This window comes from Mustela lutreola, chromosome 10, assembly GCF_030435805.1.
Source record: "Mustela lutreola isolate mMusLut2 chromosome 10, mMusLut2.pri, whole genome shotgun sequence".
NCBI lineage: Eukaryota > Metazoa > Chordata > Mammalia > Carnivora > Mustelidae > Mustela > Mustela lutreola.
In genome coordinates this window covers 65,206,635-65,228,374 of record NC_081299.1, presented here as the reverse complement: position 1 = coordinate 65,228,374, position 21,740 = coordinate 65,206,635, and the positions used below count along the sequence as shown (strand labels likewise).

Here is a 21,740-nt window from a genome sequence, read left to right as displayed (position 1 = left end):
CTCAGCATCACTCGGCATCAGGGAAATACAAATCAAAACCACAATGAGATACCACCTCACACCAGTCAGAATGGCTAAAATTAACAAGTCAGGAAATGACAGATGTTGCTGAGGATGCAGAGAAAGGGGAACTTCCTGCACTGTTGGTGGGAATGCAAGCTGGTGCAACCACTCTGGAAAACAGCATGGAGGTTCCTCAAAGAGTTGAAAATAGAGCTACCCTATGACCCAGCAATCGCACTACTGGGTATTTATCCTAAAGATACAAATGTAGTGATCTGAAGGGGCATGTGTATCAGAAAGTTTATAGCAGCAATGTCCAAAATAGCCAAACTATGGAAAGAACCTAGATGTCCATCAACAGATGAATGGAAAAAGAAGATGTAGTACATATACACAATGGAATACTACACAGCCATCAAAAGAAATGAAATCTAGCCATTTGCAATGAAGTGGATGGAACTAGAGGGTATTATGCTAAGCAAAATAAGTCAATCAGAGAAAGACAATTATATGATCTCTCTGATATGAGTAATTTGAGAGGCAGGGCAGGGGGTTTAGTGGGTAGGGAAGGAAAAAATGAAACAAGACAGGATCAGGAGGGATAAAAACCATAAGAGATTCTTAATCTCAGGAAACAAACTGAGGGTTGCTGGGGGTGGGGGGGTAGGGAGAGGCTGGTTGGGTTATGGACATTGGGGAGGGTATGTGCCATGGTGAGTGCTGTGAAATGTGGAAACCTAATGATTCACAGACCTGTACCCCTGGGGCAAATAGTACGTTATATGTTAATAAAAATATTTTTTTTAATGTATAGGTCTAGAAGAGAAAAATTTAAAAATTAAAAATAGTATCCAAAGAGTTGTAAAAAAAAAAAATGTATCTTGTTTAAGGAAAAGAAGATACCTAACCTGCTATTTCATTCAACTGTTACAACAAATCACAAAAAGCAAGTATTATTTTGCCAGTGACATTTTTTTGCCAGGTACATTTTGCCAGAGAGAAAATTTAGGCTAGAAGGTGGCATCTCCAGGAGTCAAACCCAGGGCACACCACACCACCCTGAAGCCCACCCCCCACTGTATGGTCCTGAAAGCTTTTCTATCATGCCACCTTGACTCCCTGTCTCTCAAAGGATGCCATGAACCCTTCAAAAAGCCACAGCAACATATGTTGCTTTAAGATATAAAAGCCTAGGGGCACCTGGGTGGCTCAGTGGGTTAAAGTCTCTGCCTTCGGCTCAGGTCATGGTCCTGGAGTCCTGGGATCAAGCCCACATAGAGCTCTCTGCGGGGAGCCTGCTTCCTTTCCTCTCTGCTGCCTCTCTGCCTGCTTGTGATCTGTCTGTCAAATAAATAAATAAATAAATAATCTTTAAAAAAAAAATAAGATATAAAAGCCTAAAATGTCACAAATCTAAGAAACCACTCTCCACTCTACATAATTACAACCCTATAAGATTAATCCTAAAACTGAATATATAAAACCAACAGGTCTTTCTGCTGGTTTTTCCCTTCTTTCTTTCCCACTTTTTTCGCCTTTAGCACCTAACTTCACACGTAAAGCAAGTACTTTATCTCAAGCAACTGGTTATAAAGCAATGTTGCTGGTGGGAACGGGGGATTTTGGCCCCTAATGAAACAATCTGAAATTTTGTGGAGGCCTTTTTGGTTGCTAAAATGATTGTGTGACCCTGCTGGCATCTGGGAGACAGGGGCTGATGTAGGGATACTGTATGAACTCTAACACAGACGCCCAGCTCAGTTAAGAACTGTTTGGCATTCCACGTGATTTTTAAATGTCCTCCAGACATTCACTTTGGGGAGAGGAATACAAACAAAGATTTATTTAAGCCTAAACCCTAGGTGTGTTACAGCTGAAGTATTTTTGGTTATCACTTTCCTGGACTATAATTAACATGTAAATCAAGGAAAAGACTTAACCTGTTTGTGCTAAAATTTACCAAGCACGGTTTATCATTTTAGAAAACCAAGGCACTCACAACAATGCTATTCACATAACGTTTTATGTTAAAAATTCAAATATCATTCTATTCCCATTGTTACATTACAGTAATTCTACAAACATCAACAAATATCATTTACCCCTTATTTCTTTACACATTATATAAAGAAAGTCAAAACATTCAGTTGAATATTGTCTTATTCTTTAAATCCAAACTTATTCACTACAAGTAGATACAAGCACCTAACTGCCCCATTAGGTCTTCTATGGTAGTTTTGCCCATACTGAAATCCATATTTGTTTCTAATATTAGAGTTAAGGGGCACCAGGGTGGCTCATTTGGTTAAGCATCTGATTCTTGATTTTGGCTCACTCAGGTCATGATCTCGGGGTCATGAGACCAAACCCTGCATGGGGCTCCACACTTGGTGGGGAGTCTGCTGGAGAGTCTCTCTCTCCCCCTCTGCCCCTCCCCATCCCCTACAGGCATGTGTGCATGCTCACTCTAAAAATAAATATTAGATTTAATATAATTTTTTCAATTATGTATATAGGTTGGTGAAATTTTATTTCAGAGTAATAAAAAGGGTGTTACTTCAAGTCCAACAAGGTTAAGAACCACCATATAAAAGGAAAAGGTATGGGCTTTGGGGCCAGACAAACCTAAGATCAAAGACATCCCTTTAGACTGCATGACTTGAATAGTTTACTTTTGCTCTGAGCTCCAGTTGCCTCATCTACGGATTGTAGCCATCTCTAAGGCTTTGGATAGGAACTGTCATTTCCCATAGGATGGCATGGGTTAAGTTTTGATATTCAACAAAAATTCCCTTCTCAGTTCAAGATATATTTCCCTTTCCCCCACACACCTCCACATAAAGACAGGAAAATTAAGACAGGAATGGGGAAGTATAAAGAAAACAGAAGAAAGTAACAGGAATCATGACCAGCCCCTAATACCCAGCCACACCCAGAACAAACTGTTAGTACCAAATGTGAGAAGCCACAAGAAGTTAAATTAAGATTCTGGCCCTGGGTCATCAAGGACATAGTGTTAATGCCAATCACAGAAACTACTACTATATTAATGCAGAATGTGGATATGTGAGTTGTCTCAAGAATAGAAACAATTATCATTTCCTCAGCCTTGTTACTGTATATCCCTTTAAGGCCTTGTAAATTTAACACTACATTTTAAGAATCTGTGACTTTTATAGATGGAGATGATCTACAAGATTATCCTGGATTTTAGCCATTAAAAAAAAAAAAAAAAGAGTTGAGGGGTACACAGCTGTCTCAGCCTGTAGAGCAAGTGACTCAATCTTGGGGGTCATGAGTTCAAGCCCCATGATGGAGGTAGAGTTTACTTAATAAAATGAAAACAGTAGTAGTAGTTAAAAGAGAGAGAAACAGTTAAAACTGTTCTCTACATGTTCTTTATTTCCAGGGAATTTTTTTTTAATAGAATAACAAAAACACTTTTTAAATGCTTGAGTTCTTGAGTCTCTTAACCACCACTTATGGATGGCCATAGATTTCTAAAAACAAATATTCTATCATTGATAAGGTCTAAGATCCCTTCTGGCCTTTCACTTATCTCTAGTAGCCACAAGACCTCTTTGCTATTAGTCATGCCCAGCATGAAGCCTACTATAAATCAATCAATCAATCAATAAATAGTAATTCTATTATTTGGGGGCACGTGGGTGGCTCAGTCAGTCAAGTGTCAGACTTTTGATTTCAGTTCAGGCCATTATCTCAGGGTTGTGAGATCCAGGCTTGCACTGTACATGGATCCTGCTCAAGATTCTCTCTCTTCCCCTCCCCTACTCACATGGGTGTGCCCAAGGGCTTACTCACAGATATGCATGTACTTTCACACATACACACACAAATTCATAGAGTATTTTTCTGTAAAGATAGTCAAGAAAGTGTCCACAACAGATGCTTCTGGGGAAGAAGACTACGGAATGGTGGCTCTGGGTGACCCACTTCCCCTCCCTGCCCCTGCCTTATCTTTATCACGTGCATCTATTATTTTTCAAGTAAACAAAAAAATCTTTAAAAAAATAAAGTCCGTTTTTAAAGTAGTTTCTACACCCAATGTGGGACTCAAACCCACAACCGCAAGATAAAGAGTTGCATGCTCCACTGACTGAGCCAGTCAGGCACCTGTAAAAACTGGTTTTAAATAACAGTATTTACTATGTAGCTCCCCTGTGGACTTCTGCTAGTAGATTCAGTGAAAGAATGAAACAAAATTAAAAGAGACCACTTCCCTTTGGTCAAATATTATGGATACTCTTAACTGAGAGCCAACATGTAGAGTTAGGAAAAGGAGGACCTAAGAGGTAGGGTGTGATTAATAACACTAAGAGGAAGGCAAGACTAGACACACTGTATTAGAAATAAATGGTACAAATTGATCATAACTATCCTGCTTATATCCAAACAGTCTGAGGCAACTACAAAAGAACTTGTGTGATGTCACCATCCCAAATTTCCAAGCAATATATTTGAGGCCACGAAACCAAAAAATATACCCTAAATTCTAAAATTTTAAGTTTATATTACTGCACCTTACTGAATCATATACATGGAATTCTATTTTCTGAAATGGAGTTCAAAACACTTCATTTTTTATTTATTTATCTAAAAGGGAGCACTATTAGTGTTTCTGTCTTGTGCTCTCTGTCCAGAACTTCTTTAACAAGAAGGAAATGGTCTCTAAATGGTCATTTAAATACACCAGTGTCTCTTCCATTTCTAGGATTTCTATAGTGCAACCACTTGCAAAGCAGACAGAACTTTTGCTGTTTTGTTTAGAATTTTAAAAATGTAAAGAAAGAAAGAAAGAAAAAGCCTCTTGCTTGAAGTCTTGCTTATTGTTTCATTACGACACTTTGCTATATAGTTACAGTTTTGCATTTGTGGAATCAAAATGACATGCTAGGTATATACATTAAGCAGTAAATATACAATGACTCAATACTCTGAGGCTTTACCATAACTTTCTCAGCCACATTCCAGCTCCCCTTTCTTTGATCTCCGCCTACCTTATCCCCATCTGTAATATTTGGTGTCTCTGGCAACATTCTTCATTCTCTACCTTGCATTATCAGCATATGTATACTTGTCTTAGTTGACCTTGTTACCACCACACCTGTACATTGTTAGCTCCAGGAAATGACACTTAGTAACCTTTGTGTGTATTTTAATACTTTGTACATAAAGAGAACACTCTTATTATGTTTAGTTAGCCAGCATATAGCACATCCTTAGTTTTTGATGTAGTGCTCAGTGACTCATTAGTTGCATTTAACACCCAGTGCTCATCACAACACATGCCCCCCTTAATACCCCATATTCCCACCTGCTCCCTTCTGTAACCCTCAGTCTGTTTCCCAGAGCACAGAGTTTCTCATGGTTTGTCTCCCTCTCTGATTTCTTCCCATTTTTTCCTCCCTTACCCTGTGGTCTTCTGCGCTATTCTTTATGTTCCACATATGAGTGAAAACATATGATAATTGTGTTTCTCTGCTTATTTCACTTAGCATAATCCCCTCCAGTTTCACCCATGTCAATGCAAATCATGAGTATTCATCCTTTCTGATGGGCTGAGTAATATTCCACTGTATATATGAACTACATCTTTATTCATCTATGAAAGGACATCTCGACCCCTTCAGCAGTTTGGCTATTGTGGACATTGCTGCTATAAACATTGGGGTGCATGTGCCCCTCTTTTCACATCTGTATCTTTGGGGTAAATCTTTTTGAGTACACAAGCTCTGGAGAAACATTCAAGCTGAAAAGCACTTTGGATCTCCTCATTTAACCCAATGGTTCCCAAACACGTATCTACCAATAATACATGACAGGTCAGCTGCCCAGGGATATCAGGGAACTGCAAAAATCATAATATTCAGGTCCTAGCCCAAATTTATAGAAGTGGAGCCTAGAAACCAGGGTTCTTTTAAAAAGGTTGCCAGGTGATTCTGGGATGCAACCAGGTTTAGGAATCACTGGTCTAGTCTACCCAGTCCATATTACATATGAAGAAACTATAGCCCAATGAGATGGAAGACTTGCCCAACGTTGAATCGCAAAGTGAACAGAACAGCAAAAAGATCAGCAGAGGACAATGATGAAATGGAAACTATCTGGCCAAGTTCTTCAGAATGAAATAAAAGATAAGCATTAACTAGATCATCATCAGAGAACCTTTCTATCACTGAACATAACAACTGACAAATAGCTTTTTTAAAACATAGGTAAGGTTTTTTTTTAAATATGTACCTTAGAATATTGGCCTAAGGGATATTGTGCAGGTAAAAGAAAAGGGGGGGTTCCACAGTCAAATAAATGTAAGGAATGAAAAACACCAAACTTTTTAAATATTTAGTGGACTTCTTAGGGCCTTCAACATAAAATTACGAGTCTACAAGATAACATTTCCCAGTTCTGCAAAAGCTAAGGCTCTGTAAAATAATTTTTAAGAGATTAGTATTCCTTGGAACACATTTTAGAAAATTATAGCTCAACCAAAAACTAGATAAGTTTCTTATCTTTGAACTGAACACAACTGGAGAAAAGCCTTTATGTTCAAAGGTCAAACACAATACTGGACTCATAGTAAGTGCTCAGGTAGATGGACTCCTTCAGCAAATATTGGTTAAAAGTAATCAGGCATGTGTTGTTTAGTTGGTAAAGAAGTTAAAAAGTTGGAATACAATGAAACCCCACTCAACTCCATAATTATAAAAGCATCTGATATATACCTGCCATTGATCTGTATGTTCACAAAAATTATTTCATTTATACCTTACAATCTTTTATGGTGACTCCTATCAACACTATTTTACAGGGGAGGAACGGAAACAGAGCAACCAGTAATTTGCCCAAAGTCTCACAGATAATAAGTGGCACTCCCAAACACTGAGCTATATGGGCATTCAATGCTTCTAGACAAGGGAGAGTTTAAGAGTACAAGCACAGAGGAGTGAAGAGTAGCCACCTCACAGAGGGTTGTCCAGAAAAAAGTATACACATGCTTATATTTTCATCCTCCTTAGCAAAGCTTCTAGGTCCCCTTTTTTTTTAAATGCAAGAAATACGGATGTAAAAAAGAACCCTACTTTGTAAGAACTCGGAGAATAGGCCAACAAATGCCCAATGTACTCAGTCTGGCTGGTATTGGTCATGGACTCAAAAGGTATCCATCTCATAGGCAGGAGGACTGGACTATCAACTCCATAAGGGTAGGGATTATGACCTGCTTTTGTTCACCGATATATATCAAGATCTGGAGGAGTGACTGGCAAAGTCAATAATCAAAAAACCTTCTAATCAGGGCGCCTGGGTGGCTCAGTGGGTTAAGCCGCTGCCTTCGGCTCAGGTCATGATCTCAGGGTCCTGGGATCAAGTCCCGCATCGGGCTCTCTGCTCAGCAGGGAGCCTGCTTCCTCCTCTCTCTCTCTGCCTGCCTCTCTGCCTACTTGTAACCTCTCTCTGTCAAATAAATAAATAAAAATCTTTAAAAAAAAAAAAAAAAGACCATCAAATTAAAAAAAAAAAAAAGCCTTCTAATCAAACTGAACAGTCCTAATACGTATATCTTCTATTTTAAAACTATTATACTCTCTTGCTATAAATTCATAACATATACAAATGAGGGAAATATGCATTTTTATATGAGAAACACCTCTCATTAAAGGGCATCAACCAAAGTACTCGGTTCTCTATACAATAGCAGGAAGAATACCTCCCCAGAGGTTTCTTTTGAAGAATTAAAATCCTTGCTAGCATTCCAATGTGGGAAGGAATCCATCTGGCTCTGCCAAGTGCACTGCTAGCAAGATTTATCTGAGATAAAGGGCACCCAAATAGTTCTAGCCATATATTCAAACGATTGTAGAAAGACACCATTGCTTCACTGTACAAACAACAGAAACAGAACATAGAAGCGGCTTTTCAAAATAGACTAGATTCTATTCCAGGAGGAATATTGAGGCCATCCGCAAAGATAAAAATTTATTTATTTTCCCTATGGAAAGGGAAAATAATTTAACCAGTAAAAATTTTAACTATGTTTTTTATATGGTGGTCTCATGGTTTGGGGTGGGGGACTGGGAATCAAACATTATCTGCTTAAGTCCTAAGATACAACTATCAATTTATAAGAAACAAAATGACCAGATGAGAAGCTATACCACAGGGCACAATCAGCAAAATACAAGCTGAAAAATTACACAGAATAAATTATTTGGCTTCTTCAACAAATACATTGGAAGGGGAAAGTAGAGAATGAAAGGAACCATACATTTAAAATAGACTCACACGACATTTAAAAGCAGCCAAAATTAGATTATGGTGTTTAGGAAAGCACATTTAGGGGATAAAACTTTTTTTAAGGGATAATTACCACAAGTCAGGATAGTGATTACTTGTTGGGGACAGATAGGAGGAGGTATTTAGAAGGTTCTGGGTTGGCTGGCAAGGACTATCTTCTGACATGAGTGTGGTTACAAAGATGTTCAACTTATCCATGAAGTTGTACATTTGTTTTATATGCCTTTATCTACCTGTTCTATATTTAATAAAAATTTAAATGAAGATTTAAAAAAATATTGTCAAGGGGCGCCTGGATGGCTCAGTGGGTTAAAGCCTCTGCCTCTGGCTCAGGTCATGATCCCAGGGTCCTGGGATTGAGCCCCACATTGGGCTCTCTGCTCAGCAGGGAGCCTGCTTCCTCCTCTCTCTCTGCCTGCCTCTCTGCCGACTTGTGCTGTCTGTCAAACAAATAAATAAAATCTTTAAAAATATATATATTGTCAAGTGCTGATAACTGTTGAAGCTGGACACCTGGGAGGTATCGCATTCTTTTCTTTTGCATGTATTTAAGTTTCTCCATAATAAAAATTTAAAAATGAAAAAAAAATTTACTTCATACATACTAGTACCTGCCTAGAGCAGCTCTCACCTTACAGAAAAGACAGACAGTAAGTCAACAGTTATCATTCAGTTTATAAGAGTTATGGAAGCTCAGAGGAGAGACAAGAAACCTTGACTGGGGGGGTGCAGATGGGGGCAGACGCGTTTGGGGGGAGCTTGAGGTAGCAACTCCTGAGTATAAGTAAAAGTCCTTTAATTAAACAAGGAGGTTCTTAGACTGAAGTGGTTCTAATACCTCAGCAGCCTATGTAAACAAACCAAAATCTAAGCCTCTAAATGCCTCTGGGTTAAGAATTAAAAAACCTAGAGACAACCAATTACAGTAATGCAAACATTAGTTTCCACATCTCCTCTACAAAAACTCTGCCCCTAGTTCCTGTCTGTGGAACACTTCTAATCACTTCTGGTTTGGCACTGCTCAATTCCTATAGATTTTGCTCAAGTAAACCCTTAAGATTTTTAATATACCTCAGTTCATCTTTTAATGCAGTTAATAGGGAAGGAGAAGGGGAAAGATACCCAGGTACCCAGAAAAACAATGCATAAATATCAAGGGAGGAGGGATTGGCGTGGTGGGAGGATCCCTGGCTGGCTCAGCTGGGAACATTCCTGATCTTCCAACTCTTGATCTTGGAGTTGTGAGTTCGAGCTGGGTGTAAAGCTTAATTAAAAAAATAAAATGCACTAAAAAAGACAGAGGGAACTGAAAATAGTTTGATAGTCTGGACAGGCCATGGAAGAGATCTACCATTCCCCTAATTAAAGTAGTCTTCGGAATACCTGTCATGCCCACAATCCTCTCCAGCGTGACTCCTTAAGTACCGCTCACCCGCTTTTGTTCCACATGCCTTACAGGCTGGACCAGAGATGAGCCCCTGATCCACAGGCTCACCAGGTCCTGTCCTACCTTTTCTGTACACAAACTTGCCAACACAGAGACTCACTGTCAGGGAGTCTGAATTTGAGATACAATGGGGCACAGAAAGTAGAGCAGTAACAAAACAAAGACACAGATGAGACAACAGGACATAAAAGGAGCAAAATCAAAAGGATAAGAGGCATTCATCAGTCAAGAAGAGATGTGGGGGGAGAGGGAGAGAGAAAGAGAAGCTGAAATGGAAGGTGAAGGACAAACAGACTTGCTCTTGGTTCTTCAAAGTCTAAAGCTACTGCTTTCACCTGGACAGCATGAATGATCCTACAGTTGTGCATGGAAAGGGACTACCCACCTACAGAAGCTGTCCTGAGCTTCTTTGCCTTCCTATACATCCTGATACAAACACATACATACAAATTGCCTAAGGTAATCTGAGTGTTCCATCTCTTACAATCTGCAAGAGCCTTCCATGTCCACTCAGAATGGGAGTGGTGGGAGGGACTGAAAGAAGGCAGAGGCTAGCTATCAGCCTCTGACATAGCACGCTAGGAGTGGTTGGCCTCTGCCCAGGGTTTCAGACTTTACTCTAGGATTGTTCACATGCTAACTTCAGGGGATTTCCAGCAAAAGTCAACAGTTTTATTCATTTCTTATCTTCCTGATAGCAATGAGGTCTACAAGGCAGCTGCTTAGACTCTCCCACTTCTCAAAATAAGTTAGTGATTTTTGTTTCCAGTTTTTAATCTAAAAATGAAGCTTTAAAAAAAAAGAAAACTGATGCCCATGAGGGATAGCAAACATAATGATCGTAATATTAGAATTCGTCAGATGGTACTTTACAATTCCAGAAAATACTATCATTTTCAACTTACAAACATTTGTAAGACAAACATAGCAAATGAATGGCAAATTGTATTTCTACTTTATATAAACAGAAGTCAGTGATCATTCCACCGCTGAAAAACATTTGAGTTCTTTTCATTGCTTACAGAACAAAATCTATACAGCTTCAAGGATGTTTATAGTCTCACCATCTCCATCTTCAGCTCCTACTGTATCCACCATTCAGCCATTTATTTATCAGACTTCCATGGGGCAGCTAAACCATCTAGCTACTGTAAAGACAGGACTTAAGAAAAGAAAAGAAAAAGTCCAAGCCCTCCCTCCCCCAACCATCCTGGGATAGAGAAGAGAGGAATAACTAAATTCAACTCAGTGTGCTAATGCTAGGCTAAAATCATGCAACAGTGGATATTATAACTAATATAGACTGAGAGATTCACAAGGAAGGCTTCTTGGAAGAGGTGGCAGTTAAGACTGGAAAGGTGAATAGGAGCTACCAGAAATGAGAAGGCTTAGTCAGTTAAACAACCAACTCAATCTCAAGTCTTGAACTCGGGGTCATGAGTTCAAGCCCACACCCAGCATGGAGCCTACTTTAAAAAAATGAGAACAGGATGAGAAAGGGCACAGAGAAAGAGGGAATGGTTAGAAAAGGAGATCGGAGGAGCAGGCACAGGACAGAACTCAAGAGGGAGGAATAGAAGACATTGTTTAGCTACTGGGGGTTATTTGTTAAGTTCTTTTGTCTGAATATTTGTGTTTCCCTCCAAAATCAAATGTTGAATCCCCACAGGTGACAGCATTATTAGGTAGGATCTTTGGAAGTTGCTTAAGCCGAAGGGAAGACCTTATGAATGGAATCAGTGCCTTACCAGAAGTTCCAGAGAGATTACCAGCCCCTCCCCACCATGTGGGGACACAGCAAGAAGGTGCCAACAATGAACCAGGAAAGGGCATTACCAGAAGGTGATCATGCACCAGGCTCTAGAAATGTTAGCAATAAATTTGTGTTGTTTAAAAGCTATCCAGACAGTAATTTTGTTATAGCAGCCAACAAGGAATAAGACCGGAAGTAATTGGGAGCTCTGAAGGTTTCTAATAGGTATGCTCAGACCATCAAAATATTAAAATAGAAGATGGGCTGGATCAGGAAAATCATATCAGTAATAATCCAACATTGTAATAATCCAACAATAACAACTGTCAACGCCCTCCAGCCAAGGATCACCAGGATTTCTCACCTCTAGTTTACTGTTCCTAGCATCAAGGGAGACAGCATGTCATGGAGAACCACAGAGGGGTCTAAGTAAGGGGATGCTAGAAAGGACTTGGGGGGGGGGGGGGAGAAAGAAAGGATTTGGGAGTACGTGCAAGGAAACATGGGTTTGCCCCGGATAGGATAGCATCAGGAGGTGGGACAATTCTAGAACTATCTTAGTAAGGTGGGAGAAGTTATCAAAGCTAAATGCTAGGATTATGGAAGGAACAACAGTGATTTTATCAGTCACCTGGTCTGGGGGAAAAGGGGTGCAAATCTGATCATTTTTGAGGTGTGAACAATATTCATGTTTTGGTTTCTGTCCAGACAGAATTCCAGAGTGATGTTTTTGGTTTCTGTTTTAAGATTTTTAAGTTTTATTTAGGTAATCTCAATGTGGGGCTCAGACTCACAGTCCTGAGATCAAGAGTCACATGCTCTTCAAACTGAGCCAGCCAGGCACCCCAAGATTTTCTTTTAAAGTAATCTTTACACACAACTTGGGGCTTGAACTTACAGCCTCAAGATCAAGAGTCACATGCTCTTCCAATTGAGCCAGCCAGGCACCCCCAGGGTAGTCTTACTTTTGACCTGCCCCATCAGTCACAGAGTGCTCTTATCTGATTTTGATGTTCTGTGATACCATTTATGCCCAAAAGGAGAATGCCAACTTCTACCTGTGAGTGTCAACCTGCTCCCAGATGGTCGGGGCTGCTTTTCTCACTCTTACACTCTTTTATTCAGTTCTGTTGGGCTTGTTTCACAGTTCTCATAGCTCAATGGTAAAAATTCACACTGGATTCCCAAATTCCTTCATTTGGTATGTTTGTTGTTGTTCCTGAGAGGGACCATATGCAAGTCAGTGAAGCTCATTTTGCTCTAGTCTTCCTGGATTTCGCATTTGTGAAGCAGAAAGGCATGGTTCCACTAGCCAGTTAACTGCATTGCTGGGAAATGATAAAGTCCACAGTGCAGTTCATGTTCTCCAGAAGTGCCACATAAGTACAGAATATTGACTTTCACAAGAGCTCAGTGCAGATGCCAGCAACTTGGAAACAAAAGGAAGCAGTTTCTGGGAACTTTTACAAGGCAGCTCCCCGTACACTATTTCAGCTAGGAAGCAATTCTGCTTATAAACGGAGTCTCCAACTTCATAATTTCTGCAATTTTTAGAGATACAAGAAATGCATAAAAATCTTCATTTCCATACTTTCTAGTCAGTGTCCATACTTCACCCTCTTACTCCCCATCCCTTCAAAGTACAAATGATGCTCCTCATTCCTACCACCATCAAAAGCTAGTCTTTCTTCACACAGCAGTAGGAAAAGTTAACATCTACAAAAGATATCATTATTGTGGGGCACCTGGGTGTCTCAGTAGGTTAAGTCTTTGCCTTCAGCTCAGGACATGATCTCAGGGTTCTGGGATAGAGCCCCGCATTCGGCTCCCTGCTCAGCGGGGAGCCTGCTTCTCCCTCTCTCTCTGCCTGCCTCTCTGCCTACTTGTGATCTCTGTCAAATAAATAAGTAAAATCTTTAAAAAAAAAAAAAAAAGATATCATTATTGTAACTGGTACTAAAGCTGCATACTGAAGCTACAGGATTTTAACTACTGTGTGAAGATTTTTTTAATTCAATGAATACTTGAGCTCCAATCAAGTTTTAGGTAGAGTTCTAGGCCCTTTGGGGCTATATCAGTAAAAAAAAAAAAAAAAAGACAAAATCCTTGCCTTTGTGGAGCTTATATTCTACTACATGGGAGAAGAAAAAGACAAATCAGTTACATTTACATAGGATGTGAGTATGCTATGCAGGAAAATTAAGTGAGGAGGGGAATTTTAAATGGGATGATCAGTACCAGCCGGAGAAGGTGATATTCAAGTAGTCTTTTTTTTTCTTTTTTTTTTTCTTTAAAGATCCCCTTCACTTATTTGACAGAGAGAGATCACAAGTAGGCAGAGAGGCAGGCAGAGAAGCAGGGGAAGCAGGCTCCCCACTTAGCAGAGAGCCCGATGCGGGGCTCGATCCCAGGACCTGAGACCATGACCCGAGCCAAAGGCAGAGGCCCAAACCCACTGAGCCACCCAGGTGCCCCGATATTCAAGTAGTCTTAAAGAAGGAACTGCATTCTACAGGAAGAAGTTCTGGTAAAGACAACAGCCCCAAGGCTCCAGAGTTCAAGGAATGGCTAGGAGGCCAGACTGGCTGGAACAGGAAGAATAAGGGTATTAGAGAGGCAACATGGCCTATAGCCCATTGTAAGATTTTGGCTTTTGCTGTAAGTGAGACGGAGAGCTATTAGAGAGTTCTGATCAGATAGAAAAGATACAGGATAGGTCTCAGTGGAGACAGCAACTTGTGAGTTTTGCTAGAAAAAAGAGAAATAGCAGGAGATGGAGCAGGTGAAAAGGGAAGAGCTGTTTTGTTGAGAGAAATCACAGTATACCTTATTTATAAACTACTGTATATAAAGCTTGAAATTAAAAATCAGTTCTCAAAATTAAAATCTGATCTTCCCAAGAATACTGGGTTTTTTGGACTGCTTTATATAAAGAAAGCTTTATGTAAAGAAAGAAGAGGCTACATTTGCTTGAACCATTCAGTCAATGAACTAGTATTACACGTATATGAATGAATACAACCAAGTCAAAGGAAATTTTAAGGATTTTATTTGTCAGAGAGAGTGAGCACACAAGCATGCACAAGCAGGGGGAGAGGCAGGATCCCCGACGAGCAAGGAGCCCAATGTGGGATTCCATCCCAGGGTCCTGGGATCATGACCTGAGCCAAAGTCAGACACTTAACCAACTGAGTCACCCAGGAATCCCAATAATTTCTTAAATCTTTAAAGACACTGAGCTTTCATATATGTGAGGTATCGAACTACAAAACTGATTTTCTTAAAAGCTTGTTTGAATTACTCTTTTCTACAGTCTTTCCACATAATAAAGAACTAAGAAAACATGTCATGGCACCATCTACTGTCAATCACAGTGGTCACATATTCAGAATGCCCCTTCAGTAAATGTTACCACTCAAGCTCAAAGAGTATAATGCTCAATCCCCTTGTATAACCTGAATATTTTAAAAAATGGTATCAAAGTTTTGTAAAAGTGTCCCTGCACTTACAGAAATTAAGCGCTCTTTTAACCAAGATTTACTTTGTTCTTTTTGCTGAATTGCTCATTTAGTGGTTTAGAAAAAAGTACCAGCTCAAAGGGATTTCTGCATAATTGGCCATCTGTTTCAACGTAATGATCACAGGCTGCACCCTGAAAGTAATTCAGAGCCTAGATTCAGTTTCCTTAGCTTCCTCCTCCTTCAGGGACCTTGAAATAGGTGAAATCTGCATTAGTTTCACAACAGCATTTTTTGAGGCAATATTTTTGTGGTGGGGTCTGAGGCTTTAATTGAAGAGACCCTTTGTTTTAAAAAAGTTTTCCTGGGTTTGTATTTGAAATTTGAATGCAGTTACCTAGAACCTAATAGCTGCAATGTAATGAACTTGGAACCAGGAAACCTGCATTCAAATTCTGACCCTGCCCCATACCTGCTCAGTGACTCTGGGCAAGCTTCTTAACTTCTCAGAGCCTCACTTAGCTTTATAAAGTGAAAAGAACCCCAGCCTCGGTGCTATGGTGAGGATGGAATGACCATGCTGCAGACTTACTTACATGCCTAGTACAGTCATGGGCACATTATGAACTCCCAGTATATCTGCCCCACCTGAAATCAGATCAGGCCAAGCCCTTCCCTTTTCCTCTCCCCCTTAGGAAAGAAGGTTCAATTCTATACAGAGCTATTTATAATCCTAAAGCCACTGCTCTAGAAAAAAGGCAGGAATTCTGAGCTAATACTCTACTGAAACTATTAAAGAGGGGAAATTTGTTTTGTTCCCACTGACAGCTCAAAAGTTTATACCATAATTCCCCTTGCTGGGGGAATGACACGAGAAATGGTTTTAATAAGTTACTTGTTTCAAAATGACTATTGAAATATTTAGGACATACTATACTATGATGACCAATACTTTATCTTGGATATGCTTAAATATTCTTTTTTTTATGCTTAAATATTCTTAATCCAAATAGAAAACTTGCGTTAATGTTGGTTACATGCATAAGTATACCAATACATATATTTGGAGTTATAAAAATATATGAACTTTGATATAGCAGGATTATATTATCTCGGAATTTTATCTCCTAATTCAGTGTGTTGGAAAGTGAAAACACTGAAAATGGTTGCCCTGCTATCCCAGAGACCATGGAGAACTTGGGAAGCAATACAGAAGAGAAGTTCATGGAATTTGGAGTCAGAAAACAAAAAACAAACACACCTGAGTTTAAACCCAGGTTCTGCTACTTACTATGTATAACTTTGAAAAGTTTGTGAACCTCAAAGCCTGTTTCCTCTCTGAAGCAGTGATATCGATAATATTTTTTTCCTGTATTAAGTGGATTGAATAAAGTCATGCACCTTGAACTCAGAATAATGAGGAGGGCTATTAACACGAAGCAACTAAATCTGGAGTCCCTGGTTATGGAAGAGACATTTAAAGTTGTCAGTTAAGTGTGTTAACAAGCTCACTTAGCTTAGAAAGCAGAATATTCAAGTTTAAATAACATTCCAGATTTTTTCTTGCTAATTATGTGACCTTGGCCAAGACCCAATTACTTTGTACCTCAGCTCCTCACTTAACTGTTAGGTATCGGTAATACTAGTTACAATTCGTTAAGCATGGACCATGCACCATGCAATCTCTTAAGTTTATTCATGAGCTCCAGTCTTTACAACCCTTCAAGGCAGACGTTCTCATTTGGGTTTTGTTTTTGTTGTTGTTGTTGTTTTTCAAGATTTTGTATTTCAAGATTAAGTAATCTCCACTCCCAATGTGGGGCTTGAACTCACCAACCAGAGATCAAGAGTCACAGGCTCTACCAACGGAGCCAGCCAGGCACCCCCCTTCTCATCTGTTTTATACATGGTTGAAAGTGAAGAAAGTTAAACTTGTTCAAGGCGACTCAGCCAGTAAGTAGTAGAACTTGGACTCACATCCAGGCTTAGGTGTCTCCAAATCCTGTCCTTTAGCTACCCAATGACCTACATGCACCTGCTTCTCCTAGAGAAAAGGACATTCATTCGTCCCATGAAAGTGCCTTGTGAACTGAAATGTCCTACAGGAGCGTGAAATACTGTTACTACTCCAGGTCAACACAAATCATTCACAAAATGGGTTTGTGATTTGCCCCTCAGTGCCGAGGAACCCTGAAAGAACAAAAGGTTACACTTCAAGCTCTCTCTCACCTCCTCCTCAGTTTTACTTGAGCAGACCTGATAAACAGCATTAAAGAACAGAAATCCAAGTGCAGCTCTGTGTCGTTCCAAGGCGGCTCTCTACACTCCCTGGAGTCCGGGGCAACACCCCATGCTTTTCCTCCAGTGTGGACAAAAGACTTCCTTGGGCTAGCTTCTCCTGCATCTGCAGTTCGCTGGGGTAAGCACAGAGCAGTCCCGAGAACATTTGCACACCAGTGCTTTCCACATCGAACCGTAGCAAACTTCGGTTCCGGGCACGCATGCAGTCAATCTAACTACGGCGAGGTTCAGCCTCTTTTAAAGGACAGGGTGTAAAATTTAGAGCCGCTTTCCCCTCGGACCGTGTCGTTAACTCATCCCATGGAGTGAGCTCTATTTCTCTTCCGTTATGCACCCTTGGTATAATCAAATTCTTGGGGATCCTACCAAAGGGGCTCTGGTGTTGGGCGCCAGACATCACACCTGAGGGGCTAAGGGGACCTCGGTGTGCTATCACCCAGCAGGCCCTTTTCTCTCCCTTCCTTAACCCGGGAGGTGCTACCCCCAGCAGAGGCAGGAAAGGGACGTCCAGGCGACGCGGAGGGGGTTACCTTGCCCAGTCAGCTCTCCACTCCGCTGAGGCGCTCCTGCCCGGAACGTCTAGGAACTCCGGGACAAGGGAAGCATACTCATTTGCATGGGAAGAAAAGTCGCCCGGCTTCCCAGAAGTCACGGGCCCAGGGAACGCAACTTTCCGCGGTCCCGGACTTACCTTTCAGCTCCTCACTTCGCCTGGGGCGCTGCAGGCAGACGCCGCGCCGCCCCCTCCAGCCCCGGCCCGGTGAAGCCGGCGCGGCACGTGGGAGGGGCGGGGGGCGCGCGCGTCCGCCTGGGCGCCCAGCCCTTACCTCAGACGCCGAGATCTCGAACACTCCCGCGATCTTGGCGTAGAGCTCCTGGATGGAGGTGAAATTCTCCACTCGGCCGGTGGCGCTGCCGTGGGCCAGCTGCGTGTAGAAAACCAGCTTGCGTGTGGGAGGCGGGGGGTCCGGGAGGCCGCCGCCGCCCGCGCCCACCTGCTCGACCTTCACCAGCTGGGCGGCCTCCTTGGACTTGGCTTTCACCTTTCTCCGGAACCCCAGGGGCATCTTGCCTGGCCGAGGGCGGGGGCCCACCTGCACTGCCAACGGCGGCTGCCTCTCCCGCAGGATGTCGCGGACTTTGAGCTCGGGCCCCCGGGCTCCGCGCAGGTAAAAGCCGCCGCTGGGCCAATGGCAGAGGTGCTTCCGCCCGGCCGCGCCAGGTCCGGGCCCCCTCCGCCGCCCCGAGGAGGGTCACCTGGACAGCAGCGGCCACCTGCCCTCGCTCCGGGGAAACCTGCAAAGAGGAAAAGTTGGGCCCGTACCCGCATCTCATCTCCCCGGCTTCTCTCCTTGCCTTAAAAAAAAGAAGAAAAAAAAAATGCTCTATTTCCGTGAAAGCCTCAAGATGCTGAAGCTACAGAACACGTCTTAGAATACAAACACGGTGGGCTTTCGGGGCTTTTCACGAATCACAAGGATGGGGCCACTGGGGATAGGAATTCAAGGAGAAGTCAACCTTCATCGGCCTTCTCCGCACCTCACACCCTGCATGGCGGAGTTGGAAGGGGAAGTTTTGAGATTGGTGCCAGAGGACCCCGCTCCTTTTTCCACAGAGAAAATTGAAGCCATTCTGTTCAGTGTGTGAGCTCCCTCAATTCCCCATCCCTGTGTGTAACTACACCCACCTCCCGTCTCCAAACTCTTAAGAAATCTCTTATTTGATCCTTGCACTGATCTCCTCACTCTTCTAGGATCTTTTTTTTTTTTTCAATTCCATTATAATTAATAGTGTTATGTTTCAGGTGTACAATATAGTGATTCAACCATTTTTAGGATCCCTATTTTTTTTTCTTGAAGATTTTTATTTATTCATTTGACAGACAGAAATCACAAGTAGGCACAGAGAGAGAGGAGGAAGCAGGCTCCCGGAAGAGCAGAGAGCCCGATGCGGGGCTGGATCCCAGCCAGAACCCTCAGACCACGACCTGAGCCAAAGGCAGAGGCCTCAACCCACTGAGCCACCCAGGCGCCGCAGGATCTCTGTTTTTAAGCTGTAGGCTCTTGCCTTTCTCCCCATCTGGTGCCACTCACTGGTGGTCAGAAGCCCAAATCTTTTACACTGTTTTCAAGTCCTACCTTTGCAGTGGCCTATAGCTACATCTTCACAACAAAACAAAAATAATCTTGAATTATAAGCTGCTTTTCCTCACTTCCCCCTTTGCTCTTAGGCTCTCTGTGATTAGACTTTACCGCCACACTCCACTGAAATTGAGTGTACTCTGATCCCTTCTTAATCATCAGATATAATTAACTCTTTTCAGTCTTGATCTTACTCGACCTTTTAGAGTATCTGAGTGCATTGACCATTTCATTTTTAAAACATGCCTCTGTTTTGACATACCTCTCTCTCTCTGTGCTAACTGCTACTTTCCAGGAACTGTTTTCTCTAACCCTATTATTTTTCTTGGCCATCTTCTCTTACTCTGCATGCTTTCCCTGAATGGCCATCTGTTCTCTTGGTTTCCGTAGATGTTGCTGACCTCCAAATTTATATCTGCAGCTCATTCTACCACAAAGAAAATGTACTGTAGGAAACTCAAAGTGAGATTTTACAAATACATCCTTTCCACTCACAGCATTTTTTTTACTCCTGATTATAGAAAATAGGATAATGTATTCAGTAACCCAAACCAGACATCTTTGAATCATTATACCAAACTTTTTCCCCATCTCTTACATCAATTCAGTCCTGAAAGTCCTTGTTTCTCAAATTAAGGTTAGCAGATATCCTGAGGGAGGAAGGAGATCTATTCTTTTAGGGTAATTTTAATATTTTTGTTTTATGTTCTATGACTTAAAATTAGTATAAACATATTCCAGTTCATATGGGCTTTAAAAAGTAATATAAACATATTCTCCTTCATATTCCTTGAAAATGGAATACTGCTACAGGATCTCAGAGCTTGAATTTGTATGTTCATTTATGATTGCTATAATATCAAATAATATTACTTTGTCATGTGCTGAGAAAAGAGCAGAGAAAACCTAATGTGTAAGTGATGCATTCCCATCAAGTGAAAGCCAAATAACTTCACAAAATATTGTAGGAATAAAAAGCTCACTGAAGTTTGATTAAAGAAAAGTAGGAAAAGAAGTGAGTCACCCTAGGGTATATGGCAGGTATAATTCTCAATATCCAAGCAGTGTGAGGGAAAACAAGAAGGTGTGAAATTAAGAAAAACTTCAAAGAATGCTTCTAAGCTGTGTCAAAATATCAAACAGAGCAAAAGTACTGGCATGGGGTGGGAAAGTTTGATTCTATAGCCTTTCAATTCCCTTTAATTTCTAAATCCTATCTTTTTTTAGCTTGAGGCCCACATTAACTTAATCTTCATGCACAATCTCACTCAAGGAACCAACTGTATTAGCCAACATCCCAGAAGAAAACAGATGGTACCCTCAAATAAGACTATTTGGTGATGGTTTAACAAAGGGACTGGGCAGGTGGTGGTTGAGATATACTCATAACACATAGTATTATATCCCAGGGCCGTTTCTATCCCAAAGTCCAAAGTGGTGAGGAATTAGAAAGTTCTGTAGACAAAAACACCTTGAGAGGACCTGTGACATTTGTTTGAAGGAATCCTCTAGCAGAGGGAATCTAGAAGAAAAACGGAGGAAATGAAAAGTCTGACCCAATATTCTTAGACCTGACCAAAAGGAACCCCTGCTCCAGCGCTCCTTCAGAGGCATAAAACCCTACAAGGTATGGAATCCACAGAGTCAAGGGGCTGTGGCCACCCAGAGCTCATGCTGTCCCTGGATTTCCCTGCCAAAGTGGCCCCAAGTCTCCTTCCAGAAACTATATAGGCTTTCCTAGGGTACAGACAGTCAGCAATGCTTGTGGGCACAACCCTGTGCCTGAGGGTAGTGTAGTCAAGGAGCAGCTCTTTGCCAAGGAAAGTCAGTGGGAGGAGGTAAAGCTGGGTAAGAGTATAATAGGTAGACTCGAGGCACAGACCTGGTTTTCCCCATGTTCCTGCTTTCTGGTATGGAACTCTGATGAACCGAGGAACTCTATATTTATACTTTACCTTTCAGATCATTATGAAAATATATTAGTTAAAATAGCATGGAAGGATGCCTGGCTGGTGCAGTCAGTCGAAGGTCCATCTCTTGGTTTAAGCCCAGGTCCTGATCTCAGGGTCATGAGATCAAGCCCCACATAAGGCTCTGTGCTCCACATGGAGTCTGCTTGACTTTCTCCCTCACTCTCCCTGCCCTTTCTGATCATGCTTTCTCTTTCTAAAATAAATGTCTTTAAAAAAAAAAATAGAAGGATAGAACATATATTATTTGACTATTTTTTAAGCAATTAGTTTTCGATGGTTAATATATGGTGTCTGAGCCTCCATTTTGACTCTTGCCATGGGCCCACAAATGTTCCTACCATAACCTCATTC

General features: G+C 41.4%; 1 protein-coding gene across 2 annotated transcripts in view; it reads right to left on the bottom strand.

Moving 5' to 3' along the window:
* The window catches only part of GIPC2 (GIPC PDZ domain containing family member 2), an 82,617-nt gene extending 63,749 nt beyond the window's left edge, over window positions 1–18,868 (bottom strand). The window contains exon 1 of one of the 2 annotated variants that reach the window (XM_059135385.1): window positions 18,103–18,868. In XM_059135385.1, the coding sequence (XP_058991368.1) occupies window positions 18,103–18,342 (240 nt within the window). In that variant the 5' untranslated portion in view covers window positions 18,343–18,868. The remainder of the gene's footprint in view (window positions 1–18,102) is intronic. The other variant, XM_059135384.1, reaches the window with a different exon arrangement.
* Between the last annotated feature and the right edge of the window lie 2,872 nt (window positions 18,869–21,740).